A 22,359-nucleotide genomic window follows, 5' to 3' on the forward strand; every position below is an offset into this window, starting at 1 on the left:
AAAATACTTCATTTCCCGCCTAGAGGTTACGTACGAAAGGTTAATTAATTTCATTATGGAATTTCATGAACGCATTTTTATTGAAGGCCTTATCTATGGAAATATCACTGAAGAGGTGAGTATACAATAATATGATATATATATGTTCTAGAACGAAAATTTGATCAAGCTTTCCTTATAGGTGGTTAGAATGTTACGATTATCTTTATTTATTTATGTCTGGACAAATACAACACAACATGGGCTCTCGAATATAAACATTAAAACTGTGTTTTTTTAGAAAGCTATTCCTTTCCAACTTGAAAGTTCACAACAGTATGAGAGAGACGAATAGAAGGTTATTGGTATCTCAGAGATAGTAAAACACTATATATGCCACATTCTAAAAATTTTTCAGTTATCTCTTTTCATTTTTCCCAAAACACGACAAGAAACTTTACAGCGATCACAACTAATTTCAATTAACGTCTGAAATCACTCAGTCGTATCCACAGGATATTATCAGTATTTTGTAATGCAGCTGTCGTTCATATCACAAAGGTCACTGCCTTTTGTGATTGTTTGTTACGTGTTCGTACATCGATTTTTGTGGTTTATAGTATACCTCGTACTTGCGTACACAACGCGCTATTTAAGTGCAAATTACGTTACTTACGCATCATACTGTGTCTGCTACAGATAGTAATCTTTCTTCGATTACGATCTAAAGCATTGATATTCATTAAATTTGTCGTTTCTGTAGAAAAGGCCTAAACCTTAAATGAAGTTATAACTAAATTGCTTTGTTACCTTTCTCTCTGGCGCGTCCGAGGTTGAGATGAGTTTATCGTCACTCAAAATCCTCATTAGGCCATGCTTTAATAGCCACTGCCAGGGAAGTTCTACTCACTGTCTTCTCAGTGCAGGGGCTGTTGTGCACAGAAATGAGAGGATAGAAAGCGTATGTTCGGCGTTTAAAGCGTGTTAATTAATATGGAGCATTCACCTGGGGGAGTTGAAAAACCCTTAATCTAAATCAATGGTGCACATAAACTCCAGGATCCTGAGAGACTATAGCGTATTCCATCTGGGTAACTAACGGACCTCCATATATCGTTTTGAAGTTTTTGTTGGATGAGGGGTGTAATATAATGCTATTTTCAAGGGTTTATTAGTTTAAATGAGTGGTTAATAGTATAGAAGTTAAGATATTTTCTATATTGAAAAGAAAGTAGTTTTAACAATTTGGTTTAATACTTCACTAATGTACTATCTTTTTTAACTGGTCATAACTACGTTTCAACTTTTCGTTTTTAGGATGCAATAAGTTATCACGAAATGGTTCGGGACTTGTTGGTACAAAAGATGAATTCTAAACCACTTTTACTGTCTCACATCTTAACCTCTCGAGAAGTAATAATTCCTGAAGGTAATCATCTTTGTCCACCACTCTTCCGCAAATACAGTTTATGATTATTTCTGACTATTATTCTACCTCTTTTACAGTTTCGTTTTATTGCAATTTATTTCTAAAAGTGGTATTTGGGGATTCTATATTTTATATAATTAGCTATATTTGTATTGTTTGCAAATTGTCAAATGGCTAACTATGCACATAAATTTTCAAAGTGCTCACTTCGTCATAGGTTATTAGTCTTTGACCATAAATGCCTACGTATGTTTGGACCATTGAATAAGCGGTGTCAAGGTTGAACGTAGCCCACTGACTAGGTAAAGACTCCGAATCGGTCGATGATTCGTGAGTATCCATCGTCTGAAATAGCTGTGATTTGTATTACATATGTCCAAACACATCTACCACGAGTAAGAGTAAGTTGAAAGGAAGCTGAATGTTGAACTGAACTGCATTAGTAGGTACAGACTGCCAGGTTTCGGCCCACGCGGTTATCGTAATGGTTGGTTAGTGGCATGGCTCAGAAGATCGTTCGTAATGGTGCAGTTACGTCTTCATCTGCTGGATGCCGAATTTTTAAATGATTGTAAACCTTTCTGTTCCACGAATTCATTCTTTTATTATTGAGATTATGGATCGACTGATGTTAGACCGCCATAGAAAACATGGAAGCACTGGACTCCTCAGCAGTGCGCGTCCACGATCCCGCTGAGCCCCATAATAGGGCGAGACAGTTGTTCAGTGCCTCCATGTTTCCAATGGTGGTCTACATCAGTCGATTCATGATCTCAGCCAAGAACTTAATAATCTCCATAACCCTATACTGATCATTCTTTTTTGTCGAGTCATATTCTTTATACCTAACCTTTCCCACAGATAGCATCTTTACTTCTAGTTCTCTGGTATTTGTCTTGACAATTTCATCTCGTGACGATATGGTGTGTCAGCTTGAACTGATGCACATATGTGCAAGGTTCTACTTTATCTATCACTAATTGTCTCTTTGTCAAGGAAATCAGTCGAAACCTGGTCCATCAGACAGTCAAACTGTAGATTTTAGTGACATCATGTGTTGTCATATTACAAGACTTTTACTGTAATCAAAACCTTTGACTAAATGTTAGCTTACTCATAGTACTGCAAAAGGTGAAGTTATTTGTTATCCGAATTGTGTACATGATTTATTTTGTTGATTATTTTTATTCCAATTGTTTTTCTTATTTTATTTAGATTCCAGTTTTCTTTATCAACGATATATTTCTGGTCAACCGGCTTCTGCGATTTACTATTATCTTCAATGTGGTGAACAATCTACGTTTAATGATACATTGCTTAATTTGTTTTGTCAGATTGTCAGCGAGCCTGTTTTCAATAAATTACGTACCGAACAACAATTGGGTGAGTAATTGTTGAAAATAAAGCACAGGAAAGATGTTTTATGAACTTCTAAGTAGGAGGGGTATAAGTACCTAAGGCTTCCGACTTTCAATCACTAAGTTAGGATTTCGAACCTTACTTAACGTGTTTCTGTTCAGGCAACTTCTTAGTATCACTGTCAAGTACACAAATCTGTGTCTCGCAAGTGGTTTTATTAATATTATCCTATATATTAGTTAGAAGCTAAATTAGTTGCCATTTTTAGAAATTAAACTTTTATGGAACCGATTGCGATTGTCATTAAATTGATTTCGCAGATAACACTACTAAGAATTGAGCAAAATAACATGAATTCATTCTGCTCAATTCTTTGTTCTTATTCTATCCAAGATAACAAAGGGAACTAAATGTATGAGATAATGCTACGCTTGACATAAACTTGGAATGTATTTCACTATAGTTTTATCAGATAAACCTCGTCATTTTTGTGCCTAATTTTAACTTATATTCAGTTTTATTAAAATTTTACTTACATTTTATTAACCTAAAATTAACCATTCCATAGACGTTTTATTCTCTCTTGTTTTTTCATGTTCACATTGAAGGTTATGTTGTACAGGCTGGACTTCGACGATCCAACAAACTACAAGGTTTTCGTATTTTAGTGCAATCATCTTATCATCCTAATAAAATTGATAAATGTATCGAAGAATTTCTACTTACTGTAAATGTGAGTGTTACTGATTGTTTTCCTTCCATCAAACTATATACGTAAAGGATTGTTGTCTGTTCTGTTCTGTTCCGTCCTGTCATTTATGCTCTCATACAATGTATATGCCTCCAATATGATGGCTTGTACTTACGTACAGACTCCTTGATACATGCTATTCACTTTTCCTTACATATTGGTATTTTAGAAACTGTTAGAAGATATGTCTGACGAAGAATTTAATGTTCATGTGCGATCCCTCATGACACATTTACTGGAAAAACCGAAAGGTATGCAAGATCGATTTGGGCGTTTATGGTCTGAAATTGCTTGTCGACATTATAATTTCAAACGACGTAAGTTCATTTTATGGTTATTATTCAACCTTTATCTAATATATTATTTTTACGATTACCGATCTATTTAGTTGTTCTGTTTTATACATAGAATAAGATTTTCTTAATGTTTAATTTGTGAATTAATTATAACACAAAAACCAATTAGTAGGTGTTAATACGTTGTTTTTCGTTAAATTAAAATTATTGTGAAAATTTTAATTGTGGTAATCTTGCAACTAATAGTTTATTTATTAAGCCAATTCTAAATTCTGACCAAATGCATTTCATATTGATTATTTTGTATATATATATATATATATATATATATATATATATATATATATATATATATATATATATATTACATAAGTGAAACTGTTAGCTATACTTTAACTGTTCAAATCAGTTACTATTACTTGTCAAATAAAGAACTGATGAATCACGCATGATTGCTTGGTTCATGTGTAAGTCGTTTCAAGGCATCGTTTCTTATTGTACATGAGTACAATATGTTTATGCTATATCTTTAAATTTGTTGTTCCAAGCGTTTAACGCTTAGAATGCTAATCATCCAAAGTATTTGTTAATGAAAACGCTTTTCAAAGCCTTATGCATTAATACTTAATTGTTAACAGAATAATCTACCAATGTTTATTTAATGTTATGAATTATCTTCATTGAAAATATTACTTATAATTACAGATCTTCTTTATTTATATTTATGCCTTCAGTAATCATTTTGTGTTGGATTATGTAAATTTAGTGTTAACTGATGCCTCCATACGGTCCGGACTTATAAATTTCTTATGTTCATAATATTGACTTTCAGTGGAATTCAGATTGGGAGTTTTCTTTAATCTCAGTTTTTACTAGAATTATCTACATCCTAACTTTTTCGCTGAAAACTTGAACCCTGTTTCAATATTTTTAGTCACAATAGAGTTATCTGCTAATCTCCTTATTCACACTATCTAGTAAATGCTTCGCGAAGCGACATATTTATATACTCAACATAACATATCTTAGATATTATTATTTATTTTAAGACATAGATATTGGTACAAGGAGGCACCAAATACATATGCGCCACACAAATCTCATTCGATATGTGTAAGGGCTGTGGTACTGCCCGGGTGCCCAAACCGAAGCAGGTGGTTTTCTTAGGGGGCCACACCCCGAGCCTTCGACCTGAAGGTCTGATCCACAATGCTGTGGAGCATCGTAAGGAGATGCAGTCCCATGGTAGCCGGTGACCAACGATTGGTTCATACGTCATTTGTTCCCGCAGGATACTGGAGCCCATGTGCACCATTGGTTTGGTTTGGGATCCGGTTAAAGCGCCGGACATTCGCTTTTCGTCCTCTCATTTTCGTAAACAACACCCCCGTGGTGAGAGAAGGCAGTGAGTGGGACTTCCCTGGAAGAGGCTATATACGCGTGGTCATGTGAGAGCATTTCGAGAGGGAGAGCGGACTCTCCCCACTCTCGGCCGTACCAGGGCATTTGGGGGCTATCTTAGATATGAACGTTTAATATGGATAAACGACCAGCTTCAACTTATGTTGTACTGATTAAAAACATAACAACAATTTTAACCGTCCTATTTACAGTGAATAATAATTTCTTTCCTTTATCTTAAAGATTTACATGAAGCCGGTGTCCTGAAATCGCTGAAAAAGAATGATGTTATCGATTTCTTTAGAGTACGTGTAACTCAACAAGACACTTTTCGTTCCTACTTTTAATTTAAAATTTTATAAGCTTCATTTGTTCTTTTTTTAAAAAGATATGTTATGGTAAATTTGTAGCTACGTAAAATTATATGTGTAATCTCCAGCTTTGTGAATATTGTAAATAATCTGTTCAGTAGATTGAATTGTGGAACCCTATCCACCTGCTTATCGAAGTAATTCGGTTTTAGCTCTATCATATTCGAGTTACAAACATTTTAAAAAACGCCAACATTCCAGTTCGCTGCTGTGTCGTAATAATTAGACTTCACAATAGAATAGCTCATTTTAGTTATTTAATATTTCAATATTTAGTTAGCCATAGTTTATGTGTAAAATGAATCGATTCACATAGGTGATTCGATATTGTTTTCTTCTTAAGTGGATATTCTGACACTGGTCGCTAGGTTGTAGTGTCAGCTGCTATGTCAAGCTCATATAGCTTATTCTAGCTTCCGGATAGGTTAATCTGTTCATTCTCCTTGAGTCACATTTTGACCTTGTTAATTACTCGCTTATCAACCCTGAATGTTTTTATAAGAGCGTATAAGTGTACATCTCTTATCTTACCCATCACATGTCTAACTTTTTATCTGACCATAAATATCAATTCACACTTGGTTAAATCGAGTTCTTTTATATATTACCACCTTTCAATTAATTACTTCTATGAATCCGGTGTTCATCTTGCTGTGCTTATGCGGTATGACAACTTGGACTGATGCATATATGTGCCTGGTCCTACGCTGTCGCTGACTGACTGACTGAAATCGAGTTGGCTCAAACGCCTTCTGCACCGAACGTCATTTTGCTTCGTTCTCTTCGCTTCTCCGATATTTTGTCTGGACCAATTATAAGAAATATACATATTCGAAATTCATTCTCGTATTTGACTTGTTTAATTCCTTTATTCACTAACACGATTCAAGTTGATGTTTATATACGAGTGGTGATACGTATATTTCAATAACAATCAGAAAAACAATCCAACATGAGTCAGATATAGGGTCACTAAACTGGTGAGCTTGACGTGATGAATGATCCAGAACAAAATAAAGATCATCGATCCTATTAAAAGGCTTATTAGAATTAAAGGCATCCACAAACATGATAGGAGGATGATATATAAATGAAAAATGTGTGGTATAATATAAAAATGACCTCGACCAAGTGAATGAGTGTAATAATATGCAAAAAATAGCATGATAAAAAGGAACAAACTCACTTGGAGCAGGATAAATTTGCGTTATTGGATGATTAAAATAGTCCAATGAGTTTCGGGTGTCATAACGTGCATGGAATGTTCATAAAATTATAATTTGTGCGGTAAGTGATACGGTTGCGTAAATGTCATAATTTAATGTCATCACGAACAGCAATAATCATTCCGCGTTAAATGATAATGTGATGATGAGACTAGGATAATTATTTGAATCACAATAGAACGATACGCCAGATGGATCAGTAAGATTTGTACATGTCCATGTCGTGCTGTACAGGCTTCGCTGAATCTTTTCTGATTGTTATTGAAATATACGTATCACCACTCGTATATAAACATCAACTTGAATCGTGTTAGTGAATAAAGGAATTAAACAAGTCAAATACGAGAATGAATTTCGAATATGTATATTTCTTATAATTGGTCCAGACAAAATATCGGAGAAGCGAAGAGAACGAAGCAAAATGACGTTCGGTGCAGAAGGCGTTTGAGCCGACTCGATTTAACCAAGTGTGAATTGATATTTATGGTCAGATAAAAAGAAGTTAGACATGTGATGGGTAAGATAAGAGATGTACACTTATACGCTCTTATAAAAACATTCAGGGTTGATAAGCGAGTAATTAACAAGGTCAAAATGTGACTCAAGGAGAATGAACAGATTAACCTATCCGGAAGCTAGAATAAGCTATATGGGCTTGACAAGGTCATCACCATATTTTATTGTTTATATATATTTATTAGAATAAACTTTTGTAACTAATGTTCATTAACTAAATAGTACAATTTTTTCAGTCTGATCAATAATGGTAAATGTTTTCGATTCTGAAGTCTTGCTTCGACCTTTTCAGGAACATTTTTACATAAACAAGTGTACTCACTATGATTTATCACTCCTGAAATTATCTTCGTTGAAACAGTGCAATCATGTTTCTCATTCTTAAACTGTACAAACTTTATAGATTTAATAGTTTAGGGATTAATAAATGATTTACATATGTATTTTGTGTGTTTATTTTATTTTGTACTGAAATATAGTCGACTGGAAACTTGATCTTTACTTATTGATCATTTTATATAAAATTTAGAGGTATATGGATCCATCATCATGTAGAAGGAGAAAATTAACAGTTCATGTATTATCAAACGAAGAGCATTCCTATGATTCGGAATACAATAATCATGATGAGAAGGTCAGTATATATATACATAATTTGTAATCTGTTTTCACTGTTTAATTTCCATAAAATGAGATGGCATTTTATCAGTATTCATCGCAATAAATAGCGATAGGTTTTTGTGTATATGTAATAAACACTTCTGTAATTTGAATCTTTCGACCTACGAATCAATCAATCATCCACGAAATACAACATATCTCAGATGTGTATCAGCTGAAGTTGTGACACAGAATACCAGTACAACGAATAGAGAATTTAAAAAAGTGGAAGTACATAATGTTCATTTCATTTATTCACCTGATGTTGTATTCGATACACTATTGTTTCTTGCCCATGTTTTAATCTCAACATTGTCTCGTAGTTTTCTATCTTGATTCAGTAGTCTAAACAAATGATCTACAAATAACTAAAATAGACGTACAATCTCGTTGAACTTTTCTCACGAAAAGTCTATAGTACCTCTAGCATTCATTCATCGTAAATTTTACCTCACGACTTATTACACTTGACTGCTTATAGATGGTGAGCATTAGTTGGCCGGCAACTTCCATCTTTTTCTGCATTTATACTATCACTATCGGTCTTATAAGGTTGAACATACTTATCATAATTACTGTTCGTCGATATTTGGCAAAACTCATAACAGATTTACCTAAAATCAATAAAACTGAAAAAAATTCCTTTTGTGTGGTTAGTATGATAACGGATATCTGTTGTCCATATCACAATCCTGGATCTATTATTACGCAAGGTTTGACTGGTGGCCGATTAGCATCCTGGATTGTTGCTGTTTTATTTTCAAAAGGCGAGTTATTTGATATGGATGTAACATTTATATACTGAAGCAACACTTCCGCGATTATACTCAGGCTTCCAATATTTGTGTCCTTTTCTAAGTGAGATGGCACTTTTAACCGTATACTTTTTCGATGTTTCTGAAATATAAACATCACACCTACATATGGCTATTAACCTGATATTACTGTTCAAAAAATGAAGTTGTCAACCACTAGTATTTCTTTTATCGTCTATAAGTAATATTTTGGTGGATATGAGTAGCCATAGCACCTAATAATAACATTGCTTAGTTTAATCTGTTATATCTACTGTTCCCAATTGAAATTGCACAAAGCATGGTTCCTGTATTTCAACATGTGAGATTTTCTCGGTGGTAGATGATTTCATCATCTGTGTATTAACATTGTTGCGACTAGGTCGTGGCACTTGCGCAAGTCAGTAACGATAATTAATTTGACTGGTGTACCAAACCCAATCTTACGACAAGGTATCATCTTGTTTCGTTGCTTTTGAGACATACATCACTGTATGTAAAAAAAATTTCGAAAATTTAACTGTGCGGCTTCCGAAATGAATGATATTGTTTACTTTTCTCTAGTGCTGCATACATTTTACCATATTTACTTTTTGTTCATTTATTGATTGGTACGTAAACTAAAGCCTATCTACGTTGACTTTTTCTTTGGTTTAGGTAATTGTTTTAAAGGATTACACCGAATTGAAACGTTGTTGTCCTTTGAGCGCTTTAGCAAGACCATTCATGGTGTTCACATCCAAATGTGAAGGGAACGTACTGCGATTTTAATTCGGTTTTCTGCATTACATATTTAGAGATATTTAATATATGGGTCGTTCGGTGATCGTCAAAATGTGTCATTTTCAAGGTTTCATATTTTCTACATCATCTTTACTTTTCTCTTGGAGAAATTGTGGATTTAAATCAACTTTAGACAGATTTCAATTATAAAATCCCCGGACCAAAATTAATAAGATGTAATCGTCCCATTACTTATGTGCCCAGTTATTTGCTAAAACATTAGTTCTTAACTTTTCTTAGTGTTTTGATCAATCAAGATCTCTTCATGTTTTCGCTGGCTGTACAAATTTCAAAAACTTCCTACGGTTGTTTTCAGGCTTTTATATTTCTCCTTGATTTTACGGTCTTTTCGTCTACATATTCTTTTAATACACATCTAAACTGACTGCTTTTTTCTGTATGATACATAGTTAGTACATGTTCATTGATAAGTCATGACAAACGATTGACTGTAGAAACAATCATAAGAATATATTGCTTTCCATTTACACAGTTTTAATTTGAAGGCGTACGCAAGACGATGAAGCCATTATTCACAAATGACGGTGCTCTTTATCTCTCTTATTACTAGTGAACTAAATTTACTTGTCAAAGACAGTATCGTGTCTCATCATTTTCTTTTGTTCTAAAACCTAAGTTGAGAACTTTCCATCATGCAACTATGAAAGTGAATGTATAGCTTGTTATATAAGTACATAAACAACCGTGAGTTAATAGTAATGAATCTATATGGTGAATATCAGGACAGCATGTTATAGATCTGGTTAACTATAAGTTTAGTGTCATTATCCATAAAAATAACAGATGGAAATATCAAGTCGAAGCAAACCACAATAATCTTTATATTGAAGACGAAAGGCTAGTTTCACTAGCTTCAAATTCGACATGTGTTATAGACATTCGTCCTGTTATTGTGTGATTTCGCGACTCATTTTGCTGTTTGGACCCTCATTGTCCAGCTTCTCAGTCTAAGATATTGGTGCCTACTCGAGACGCGAGTGACTCATAGTAAGATTGGGATGCATATGGTAGATTGATCCCTTAATGGTGACGATTGTCATGCTCGTACAGCTCATAGTGGTTGTTTGATGAATGTCAACTCTCATTGTCTCTGTACATGAGGGTGCATGAACGACAGTCTGTTGTTCATTTCCAATGTGACGTCCACGTAATCGAACAGGTATGTAACAGAATTATTAGCACACTCCTCATCTATGTAGATGATGAGAATGGAGGAAACTGGTGTTTCAGTTCGTAGAAATCCCTTTGATTAAAAGAAAGGGTCTGTCAATAATCATGAAAAATTGAAGTGTGTGTAATTTGAAATTCCATCCTCCAAGAAGTTTGTAAAATGAATGTATTGATATTACAGGCTTCTGGGAGACGTGGAATTTATTGATTAAGATCAGGACTATTGTTAAACCCCAATACAATATAATACAATTGAAGTTGAGCAACGAAGCTATAACCACCAACACAGGACTACCTGTATATTCAAACGCGCGTCGACCGTCTCCCGAAAATCTATAATTGACTGAAAGTGCTTTCAAACGTATGATTGACCTGGGAATAGTCTATTGGTATCGCCTTTTCACATAGTCTCCGAAAGGGATAGCAAAGACTGTCCTCCAGCTGTTGATTATCGATGACTTGACATGAAATCCACTACCTTGTTTTCCAATTATTCCAAAAATATGGCATTACCGAATACATTCATGAATGCCAGATTGGAACTGATACACTCGACTTTCTCGTCCACACTACTGACACTCAAGGTATTCGCCCTGAGAAAAAAAAATCGAAACCGCTCTGGATCACCAAGAAATGACCATGATGATGCAGTTACACAGATCTTTGTCGACAATTCGTACCGATTTGCGAGTCACATGGAACGTTTTACAGGCCAATTTTGTAGAAATGCGAAAGCCTTCAATTCGGATGACAACGCAAAAAATAATTCTCCACAGTTGAGGAAATTATTGCGAAAGCAACCACACTTTCACACTAGGACGTTAAAGCACCCATCAGTATCGCTGTAGAGGTGTCCGACTAGGCAACCTATTGGACCCAAGGTGGACAAAAAAATAGATTCGAGTGAGTTGCTGTTATATTGTGGCCATGAAAAAGAAAATGCTTTGCACACACAAGGAGTTGCCCGAAGGGCACTTATAGCATGGGAATCACATGAATCCAGGATCATTAAGGCATCCTTCAAAACAAAGAAAAAGGGAATCGCATTGAATGCTATCCAATATTATGCAGCCAACAATGATGATAAACATCAGTTTTACGAGAGTTTGCAGTCGATTATAGCGAAGCGCCCATGAAAGTACCTCACCATCTTGATAGGATACCTAAACGATAAAGTCGGGATGGACAACACCGGGTATGAAGATATCATGGGACGACATGGACTGACTTGGATGAAGGAACGAGAATGGTGATAGATTTGCAACTTTATATGACATCAACATAATATTTATAAGCAGTACAATGTTCCCCCACAAACGCATACACAAATCTATATGGGTCTCACCGGATTACGCTACAGTGAACTAGATCAGTCATATTTGCATCACTAATGAGTTCATAAGGTCAATGAAAGACGTGTTAACCAGGAGAGGAGCATACATAGATTCAGATCAACACCTGGTGCTTGCCAAAATGAAGCTGAACCTAAAGAAACACTGGACAACTGGGGATACAGCATCAAAAAGGTTCAATTCAGCCTTCCTTGGAGATACTGACAAACCCAGTCACTTCCAGATGGCTTTGAAAAACAGGTTTCGAGCCATTCAAGACCTACGCATAGAGGAATCTGTAGTGACATCTGATCCTAACCACACAATCCCCAAAGCTGAACTCGGAATAACTGGAATAACAGATATCAAATATTTGACTTGGAAAGAAGGTCAAGATTGAACAAGGCTGGAAGAAAGAATTCAATTCAGTCAGATGGCATGGCTCAGCCTTGCAGGCGTGGTCATTCTTGTGTAACTTATTACTTTTATTCATATTAAATATATCATTTTGTCTCCAACCTAAATATGTTCTCCAGCTTATATTGGTGATTATACGATACGATGAGTCAATGTAAACAATGATGTGACTTCCGCCTAAGATATTATACATTAGGCAGTTACATCATGGCAAATCTACAATTTCAGGATTATGTTTATTACTAGAGCAGTACTAACAACGAAGTAAACCGTAGTTCTACAAATCGACTGTTGCGGATAACATGAAAGGGAACAAAGAAGTGTGAAATTATGGTCCGGTTCGGTATTCGTACTACTATAATAATATACCTAATACTGAAATTGCAGATAAACCATGATACGACTACTGAATCTCTAAGGTCTTGTGTGGAAGTTACATCATTTCATACTCTGACTCATCGTATAGTGACAATGAACAATATGATACTTAGTACTTCTAAAGAACACACTTGGGTTAAGAATAGAATAGTGTACTTAATGTGAATAGTAGTAAGTCACACATAATTACTACGTCAGCAAGGCTGGACCATGTTATCTAATTGATTCCTGCCACCTTCATCATTCTGGACATTCTGCTTACGCCACATGTTGAATGCCAACCTTCTCAGGGATTTTATGTTCAGTTTCGAGGCGTGAGTTTGGAAACAATAGCACTGCAGAAACACTAACTTCAACGTGTCAGGAGGTGATGGACCCCAGGAAGCATCACCACTATCTCTTCCGAAAACCTTGCCACGATTCAAAATAGAAAGAACAATTGTATAGCAATTGACAACAGTCGAACAAGAGCGGAAAAACGACAAGAAACAAGTCCAATTCACAGCGATTGAAGGGGAGCATTAGAACCGACAAGTGAATATACGTGTAACACCTAGCGACGGCAGTGAACAAAGCTGCCATAGAGGGAAATATCGGACAGCTATGTAGTATATCGAAGAAACTGTCTGGGAAATATAGTAAACCAGATTTAGTGAACGACAACACATGTGGAGACAATCGAATGTATTTGAACGCAAAAGTAAAAAATCTTTTAGTAGAGTCTGAGAACCATACGATGAATGTCGAGAATAGAGGAACATATAGGTAAAATTCTTTGAATAACTCTTGAATAGGCCAGTCTCGCTCACCGGACATCGAGGCAGTACATACAGACCATCAATGACCGAAAAAATCATAATGGGCATCAGGCAAATCAAGAGTGAGAAAGCTGAGGGACCTGAAAACATACCATCTGGTGCACTGAGGTCAAGTGTAGAATTAATTGCAAATGTCCACCACATTCTATTCAGCGAGATTTGGGTGTAGGAATAAGTGTCTTTAGGCTGGAATGATGAACACCTCATCAGAATAACAAAGAAATGAGATATGAGCAAGCGTGAGGAATACAAAGACATCACACTCCTATCAGTACCAGGAAACGTTCACAACGGAGTGCTGCTGAACCGAATGGAAGGTTCAATAGACGCTGAACTTCGAAATCAGTAGGATGGATCCCGTAAGGATCGATGGTGCACAAACCAAATCGCCACATTACGATTATCGACGAATAATTAAGTGAATGGAACTCATCACTGTACATCATCCCCCTTGACTATAAGAAGGCGTTTGACATCGTTTGTAAGATAACCTTATAGAACGCTCTCCGACACCATGGTGTACCTAAGAAAATCGTCTGCATCACACGGAATTAATACGACAAACTACACTGCAAAGATGTGCATGTAGCTGACAGCTCACAGGCCCAATCGAATTGAAGGTCGGAGTCGTACATAGCTGCTTAATCCATCCCTCCATCTTTCTTCTGGTGGCTGACTGAATTATGAAGACCTCCACATCTGAGAGGGAACACGGACTGCAATGGATAGCTCAAAATCAGTTAGAAGACCTGGACTTCGCATATGACCTGGCTTTTCTATATCATGCACACCAGTAAGCGAAGATGGAGAGAACTACATGCATAACTCAACATACACAAAATAAGAAGCAACATCCTCATATACAACGTAGGACAGACTAAATATCACTTGATGGAGAAACTCTGGAGGGGTTGGGAAATTTCCAGTATCTGGGTAGCACCATCGACGAACAAGCGAACTCTATACAGCCGCGATGGCGAGGATTGACGAAACAAGGGCAGCATTCCTGCAGTTGACATCCCACTTCAAGACCAACAGGCTGGACTCCGTAATGATCGGTCGTGAACAGACCTACAACTGAAGAACATATGGAACTCAAAACAACTGTCAGCCAACACCAAAGTCAGAATCCTCAATGCAAACTTCAAGACAGTTCTACTGTATGGAGCTGAAACGTAGAGAACTACTACAACCATCATCAAAAAGGTACAAGAATTTATAAACAACTGTCCACTGGGCGGATACCATCAGCAGCAGCCCAATGTGGTGGAGAATAAACCAGCTTCCAATTGAAGAAGAAAGTAGGAAAGACGTTGGAGGCGGGTAGGATATACAATGCGGAAGTCATCAGACTGCATCACGAGACAATCCCTAACGTGGAATCCTGAAGGGTAGAGGAAAAGAAGACCAAGGAATGCATTGTGTCGGGAATTGGAAGCGGACATCAAAAGAGCAAACAGCAATCGGAAAGGATTGCCCAGGACATGGTCGGATGGAAGATGTTGGTGGGCTGCTTATGCTCCTCCACGAGGGGTAACAGGCTTAGGTAAGTAAACTAATACTGCACTATTAGGAATCACGTGACTCCGAACGACTGTCTCCCACCCAAAAGCTAACACTTTGGTAGCGTGATTTCACCGACGGTCGAATGCTTCATTTTCAGCTGCAACTGTATCATAGTAAACTGAGTCTCTTTCACTCCCGTCTCTGTATTTACAATTCAAAGAAAGCTGACATCTATTAGGCTGCAGCACAACTCGTTAAGGGAACGACAGTCCGAATTATAGGAGAATTCGTTGGTCCTCTATCTTCTTCAATAAGTGTGTATATTGTCTCCTACACGAGAAGATTTTCAAAGGGGAAGCGTTCATTTAAACCTATTTCCACTGGATCATAGCCAGCTGATGGTTCTCCTGGATTTTCCTCGCGATTTAAAATTCATGTGTTTGTACGTCACGACTCAATAAGCCGAACTTCCAAAGCTACAAAGGAGTGACTCTACAGGGCCTTTCATTTCAATACTATGTACTGTACCATAGAAAAACGGAACTAACAGTAACATCAGAATCTACCGTCTTAAAGCTGCTTGTTTGAGTAAAGCACCAGTTATGTTGAATTGTTTTCCAGACCAGAGTTCGAAAACCGTCCCAAAAACAAGAAGAAGGGTGAGGGGATTCAGATCACCTGAACGACAACTGCACCTTGGATATCGTAGACAGTTTTCTTTGGATCGCGTCATACAGTCATTCGGTTATTTATGTTTCTTTTCATCATTATATAAAAAGTCTTTTTCCTAAAATGCCTATACGAACGTGCATTTTTTTATAAACAAATTTAGGAAGAACGTCTGAACGCCAAACGTTTTGAGCTGTCACATGGCACATATATACATATTTACCAAGCTCTTTTTCTCTCGCTTTGCTTCCTCACGCAAGTACCAGTGTATTTTGACATGCACATGCATTTTCTCTTTTCTTCTTTTCCACTTATCCTGGAAAATAAGAAGAACCGACGTAGAATAAGCTGAAGCGAAATACTAAGTGTACATTTTTATTGTTATGCTGTAACCCGTGGCTCCATATACTAAGATAAAACGATCAGAGACCGCTGAACGTGGAAAAATATTAGAAGAGTGTCTATCAATCACAAGCTTGTCGGGTTTAAACGTCTGGCTGATCATACCTTAGGGTTATGACTAGCCCACTAAGGTAGGGTGAGCCGAAGTAGTAAATAAATCCTCAAAATAAATAGTTCTATAAATTTTTAACATTGATACTGGCCTCGTTGGTTTTACTGGACATATACTACCTGAAGGCATTGCGCCACGCATCGAACGCTTCTAATGTATCGACACATTGCAAACTTCCCAAATATGTCTTCCACTTCATTCATACCTAACACCCTATTTGACTGGGTTGGTGTTACAGACATGGACGATGTCACACTTTGAATACATGGGGAATTTTCGGCACAACTAACAGTATTATTTCATGTATGTCGTAAAACAATAAAAAGAGGTAACTCTAACAGAAAAGTATGCAATCTCGGAAACACTGATTCATCAGTTTACCACTGAATTCCCATATTATTTTGAACAAGTGGATTTCCTTATTTCACACACGTGATAGAAACTACTTTTATGAATGCGAGGTGACGTTGAAACAGGTAAACAACCTCCGTCTTTAGAAATTACGCAGAACCCTCAATCTCTGTTTAATTCCTAACTGAAAAAGGGTATTTCATCAAACAGTGTCTAACTAACCGGTGGATATTACTGGTTGAGGAGCAACATCTTTTTGAAAATAACGTAACAACGATTTCCACAAGGCAACTAAGGGAGTTTGTAAACATGTGCTCGACCTTGGACATAATTCAACTGAGACGCTACAACAGCGTGCTTTATATCGATGAAACCAGGTAAGCTGTAGTTTCATGTTAAATTCATCACTCCTATATTAAAGAATCAGGCGGAAATTTTAGAGGTGGACGCGGTAGAGGTGGTCAGAGGCATAGTTTCGGTGGTGAGAAAAGTGTTGGTGATGAAAGCCGAGGTGGAGGTAGAGGCGGACGTTTCAGTGAGAGAGGCGGGTTCAGAGGTGGACGTGGGGGTGACTTCGGTGGGCGTGGTAGAGGACGAGGTGACTTTGGTGGTCGAGGTCGTGGAGGTTTCAATAGGGGGACACCTCGAGGGAGGGGTGGACGTGGAGGAATGAGAGGAGGGAAAAAAGTGTTGATAGAGCCCCATAGACATGAAGGTATTTTTGTTGCTAAAGGCAAAGAGGACTGCTTGGTAACGAGAAATGTTGTCGTCGGCGAGTCTGTTTATGGTGAAAAGCGAATCAGTGTAGAGGATGACGCAGGTGGTAAAATTGAATACAGAGTGTGGAATCCATTTCGATCGAAATTAGCAGCAGGCATAGTTAACGGACTTGATCAGATTCATATCAAGCCAGGTAGTCGTGTTTTGTATTTGGGAGCTGCCAGCGGAACTACTGTCTCTCATGTTTCTGATGTAGTCGGCGCAGATGGAGTAGTTTATGCTGTAGAATTCTCGCATCGTTCAGGACGTGATCTTTTGAATGTCGCTAAGCATCGAACAAATGTGGTTCCAATAATAGAAGATGCTAGACATCCTCACAAATACAGGATGCTTGTTGGTATGCATATATTAAAGGTTAATATGTCTTAGGTATGGTGGATTGTATATTTGCTGATGTCGCTCAACCTGATCAGTCTAGAATAGTGGGGGTCAACGCCGAGTACTACTTAAAAAACGGAGGTCATGCTGTTATATCCATCAAAGCCTCATGTATTGACTCGGTTGCTGCTCCTGAGGTTGTGTTTGCAAAGGAAGTAGATACACTACGAAAATTACAATTCACTCCACGTGAACAGGTTACTCTTGAACCATTCGAACGTGGTCACGCTATGGTAACTGCTCAGTATCGGTAAGTTATAATTCTACATATAATTGTTTTTCTTCAGAGCACCAAAAAAGGTTAAGACTGAGCAATAATGGCGTTTACTTGGTTTGTATATGTAAATAAAATATTTCGTTGAGACATTTCAAGATTGTACAACACATGCAATAAACGTTTTAGTGATTCACACCGCTTATTTTCCAGTGACTACTGCGTTGGCCCAATGATACTTCACTAAGGATTACGCAGTTGAATTTTTGAGTTTCGTATCTTACACGAATTCGTGCAGAATTTCAAAGTGGCTTTCTATTCTCTTTACCATTATGCATTAACTTTTCACCTAGTGACAGTATGCAAAATACATACATACATACATATCAGGAACTTCGTGACTTGAGTTTTACTAAAAATAAACTAGCGCAAAGTTTTGGAATTATCAATGCGGAGAACATAATTATAGTACCTATAAGTTTTGTACTGTTTAGTCGTTTCGAAAGTCCGTTGTGTCACTGAGTATATTGGAGACCTCTGTATGAAGAGTACTCAACTTTCTCGGGTCATTGATGTTTTCACCACAATGCTCTTCTACATGGGCTACGTTTATTTTTCAGGTGTAAATCTCGTCGTACAGTCTGTTCAGTTTCTTTATGTGGTGCGATGTGTTAAGTATACTATTGAAAACGATGGTTTTTGATGTCTTAACGTCGTTTGATGCGTAATATTTTGGCCGTTTTCATATCAGTACTTTTGCTTAGACCAAAAAGGCTAGACACTGCTACATGATGAGAGGTATTTGTTCTGAAGCTAAATAGATTATATTTGAAAGCTTAATAGGAAGCGAGACTGAGGATCTGTTAAGATAACTTCAGAGGTCTTAACCGTTAAAATGTGACAGCCATTCGATTCTTAATGAGGACTCCACCAACCAAGTGTTATTCATGGCGCTACTTGTTTCTGAATAATATACCGGATGAGTTGTATAGGCTTGAAATCTCAAATGTACGTTGCTCAGAGATACCAAGCGTATGACTAGTTGGGCCCTCCATATAGTATGAATAATAAGATCCTCAATTCGGAGTGAGAACCGTGCTTAGGATTATCTTTGAGCAGTGCAGCGTAACTTTAGTTTGCAGACTCATTAGTTGCCGTAGGATAGGTTCAGAAATGTTTTCGTATCGGCATGTCACTCGTCTAGTGGTTAAGACACTGATTACTAGTTTAGGCTGATCTCCACGCACTTTGTTTCTGAGAGTTGTGTTCTCTAATCCCCTCACGATTAGTAGCACAAAATCGTTTGGATGAACTTGTTACACGTTTTGTGCATTAATGTTCGTTACCGTGTAACTGTTTGAGAAGCGGTTTACTAGTCAGTCAGTCAGCTACAACGTAGGACCAGGCACATATAAGCATCGGTCCAGGTTGCCATACCGCATCAGCACAAAAAGATGAACACCGGATTCATAGCAGTGGTTAGGTCAAAGGTAGTAATATATAAGAGAAAGATTGCATATATATACACCGACGCCATTGTAATCGATTCTGAGCCATGTCACCAAGAGTCTCCAGCCATTGGTTACGAAAGTCACGCGGACCCCAACCAAGTAGTCTGCATCTACCAACATGGCTCAGACTAGAAGTTAGTGACTTCAAACACTGATGCCACGTTTTGGTTTGGCCGCCCCTAACTTTCTTCCAACCATCCCCAACAGCGGTTAGCATTGCACGTCGTGGCAATCGGTGTTCAGGCATACGTAACACGTGGCCCAACCATCTTAGTCGATGAAGATTCACAACCTCATCAACTGATTTACCATCATTACCTAATACCCTGCGTCTAACCTCACTATTATTTACCCGGTGATCCCAACAGACGCCAGCAATATTTCTAAGGCATCTGTGGTCAAATACTAGTAGCTCACGGGTGTCTTCTACTCTTAAAGGCCATGTTTCGCTGCCGTAAAGTAAAACAGAACGGACTGCCGCGCAGTATACTCGTCCTTTTATTGATAGACGGATATCTCGCCTTCGCCATAGGTGACGTAATTTGGCAAAAGCCAAACGAGCTTTTCAAATCCGTGCTCAGATTTCGTCAGACACCAACCCATTAGGGCTGATCAGACTTCCAAGATAAGTGAAGTTGTCGACGCGTTCGACTACTTCACTCCCTATCGTTAGTTCAGGTGTTGACGCAGACCAGTCCTGAAGCAACAACTTGCATTTAGAGGGAGAGAAGCGCATTCCAAACATTCTGGCATTGTTGCTTAGTGCTATCAAAACACTCTGCATTTTGTCAGCGTCTTCACCAAACAGGACTATGTCATCTGCGTATTCTAAGTCGATAAGTGGACCTCCTAGATGGAGATCGATACCCGAGAACTCAGTCGACGAGAAAGTTATTTCCATCAGTAGATCTATGATGAAGTTAAACAAAAATGGAGAAAGTGGACAGCCTTGACGGACACCACTTGAGGTTGCGAAAGCAGATGACAGTTCGCCATAAGCTCTGACTCGACTAGTAGTGTTCGAGTAAAGAGCCTTCACAAGGTTTATCTACTTCTGTGGTACGCCTTTCAATGACAGACACTGCCACAGAATCTCGCGGTCTACCGAGTCAAATGCTGCTTTCAAGTCGAGAAAGACCACCATTGTCGGACGTCGATAAGTATGCCTGTGTTCTAGAATCTGACGAATGGTGAATATGTGGTCGATGCAGCCACGACCAGGTCTGAAGCCAGCTTGGTTCTCTCGTGTTTGCAGTTCACGAGTCTTAGTTAGGCGTCTGATAATTATCGAGGCTAGTATTTTAGATACTATATTAGTTAAACTAATTCATCTGTGGTTGTCACAAGATGATTTTGACCCTTTCTTATATATTGGGACGATAAGTGATTGCGACCAGTCAGATGGAATAACGTCTAACTCCCAGATTTTAGCTAAAATATTAGTCAACCTAATCGCTAAAATTGGACCACCATCCTTAAAGACCTCTGGAGCCAATCCATCTGGACCAGCTGCCCTTCCTCGTTTCAGATTAACTATAGCCTTTTGAACTTCAGCAAGAGTTGGGGGACCTACTTCAATGTTCCATTCACACTGTCTGGGAATGGAGGGTAGTTGTAGAGTAGCTGAAGGCCAGTTGAACTGTTCTCTGAAATGTTCCGCCCATCGTTCTAAACGCCTGGATTGGGAGCAGATGAGTGTATCGTCTTTTTCCGATATAATCTCACTTACACTTGACTTATTAATTCCAGTTTCTTTTATTAGTCTGTAAAGCTGTCTTGTGTTCCCTATAGTCGCCGCCTTTTCCATCTCTTTTGCTTTCGTTGCCCACCACTGCTCACGGTCGTTTCTTAGACTTTTTCTTAACCTAGATCTGATTTGTTGTCGCTCTTCCTCATGTTCGGAACCTGATGGGACGAGTTTGCGAGAATCCATCAGTGTGATAGACTTTGAAGAAATCCACTGGTTCTTTGAAACTCTGTGGTTTAAGTCGCTAATAGATGTCACTGCTGCTTGTATATCTTTCCAAGCAACATCTGAGTCAGTCTCGTCTTCAGAACTACCTAATCGTGACCTCAGTTGTTCCTGGAACCTACTTTTGGTTTCCACGCTACTCAGTTCGGTTCTAATGGGTCTTTTTACTGTGGCTTTTTTGCGTCCAGTGAGGCGCAAGCAGATGCGTGCCCGTATTAGGGCGTGATCGGAGTCCAAGCAGGTACTCCAGAATGAGCGACAATCTTGTACCGACCCTCTCCAACGATGACTGATGGCAATATAGTCTATTTGAGTCTATCGTTGGTTTGGTGTAGGGGGTCGCCATGTTAGACGATGTCTCTCCTTATGCTTAAAATTTGTGTTTGCTAAAAATAAGCGATTGTCTGAGCACAGTTGCAGCAGACGGTCACCATTATCTGTTCGCTGTGCCGGAATGCTAAAATATCCACCTAAATGCCTTTCTGTTTGGTTTAAGCTACCTATCTGAGCATTAAAGTCACCCCCTACGAGTACTATGTCTGAGCGTTTAGCTTTCTGAAGAAGTTCGGACAGCTTTCTGTAAAATTCATCTTTCACATCATCTGAGCTGCAGTCAGTGGGAGCGTAGGCAGAAACGAAGAAAAGGCAACGACGTGTGTCCCTATCCTTCCGAGTTCTTACGGAGCCGTTTAGCCGAACAGCACATAGACGACTGTTGACGGGGATCCACTCTGGCAGTGCTTGTTCCGCCCTCATGCTTAGTG

At 38.0% G+C, this 22,359-nt stretch overlaps 2 protein-coding genes across 2 annotated transcripts in view; both read left to right on the forward strand.

Annotated features, from left to right (window-relative positions):
* MS3_00006196 (uncharacterized protein) overlaps positions 1-11,779 on the forward strand; it is a 32,599-nt gene extending 20,820 nt beyond the window's left edge. Inside the window, exons 14-21 of the mRNA XM_051214322.1 lie at positions 24-115; positions 1,297-1,408; positions 2,624-2,791; positions 3,376-3,500; positions 3,688-3,835; positions 5,459-5,520; positions 7,858-7,962; positions 9,440-11,779. Coding sequence (XP_051067477.1) covers positions 24-115; positions 1,297-1,408; positions 2,624-2,791; positions 3,376-3,500; positions 3,688-3,835; positions 5,459-5,520; positions 7,858-7,962; positions 9,440-9,553 — 926 coding nt within the window. The 3' untranslated portion in view covers positions 9,554-11,779. The remainder of the gene's footprint in view (positions 1-23; positions 116-1,296; positions 1,409-2,623; positions 2,792-3,375; positions 3,501-3,687; positions 3,836-5,458; positions 5,521-7,857; positions 7,963-9,439) is intronic.
* Positions 11,780-17,013: 5,234 nt separating this feature from the next.
* Positions 17,014-20,505, forward strand: FIB1 (fibrillarin). Its single transcript, XM_051214323.1, has 4 exons — positions 17,014-17,117; positions 17,162-17,857; positions 17,890-18,148; positions 18,186-20,505. Exons 1-4 carry the CDS (start codon positions 17,108-17,110, stop codon positions 18,214-18,216), a joined length of 996 nt encoding a protein of 331 aa, XP_051067479.1. The 5' UTR covers positions 17,014-17,107; the 3' UTR covers positions 18,217-20,505.
* Positions 20,506-22,359: the final 1,854 nt, after the last annotated feature.

Source organism: Schistosoma haematobium, chromosome 2 (assembly GCF_000699445.3).
Source record: "Schistosoma haematobium chromosome 2, whole genome shotgun sequence".
Taxonomy (NCBI): Eukaryota; Metazoa; Platyhelminthes; class Trematoda; order Strigeidida; family Schistosomatidae; genus Schistosoma; species Schistosoma haematobium.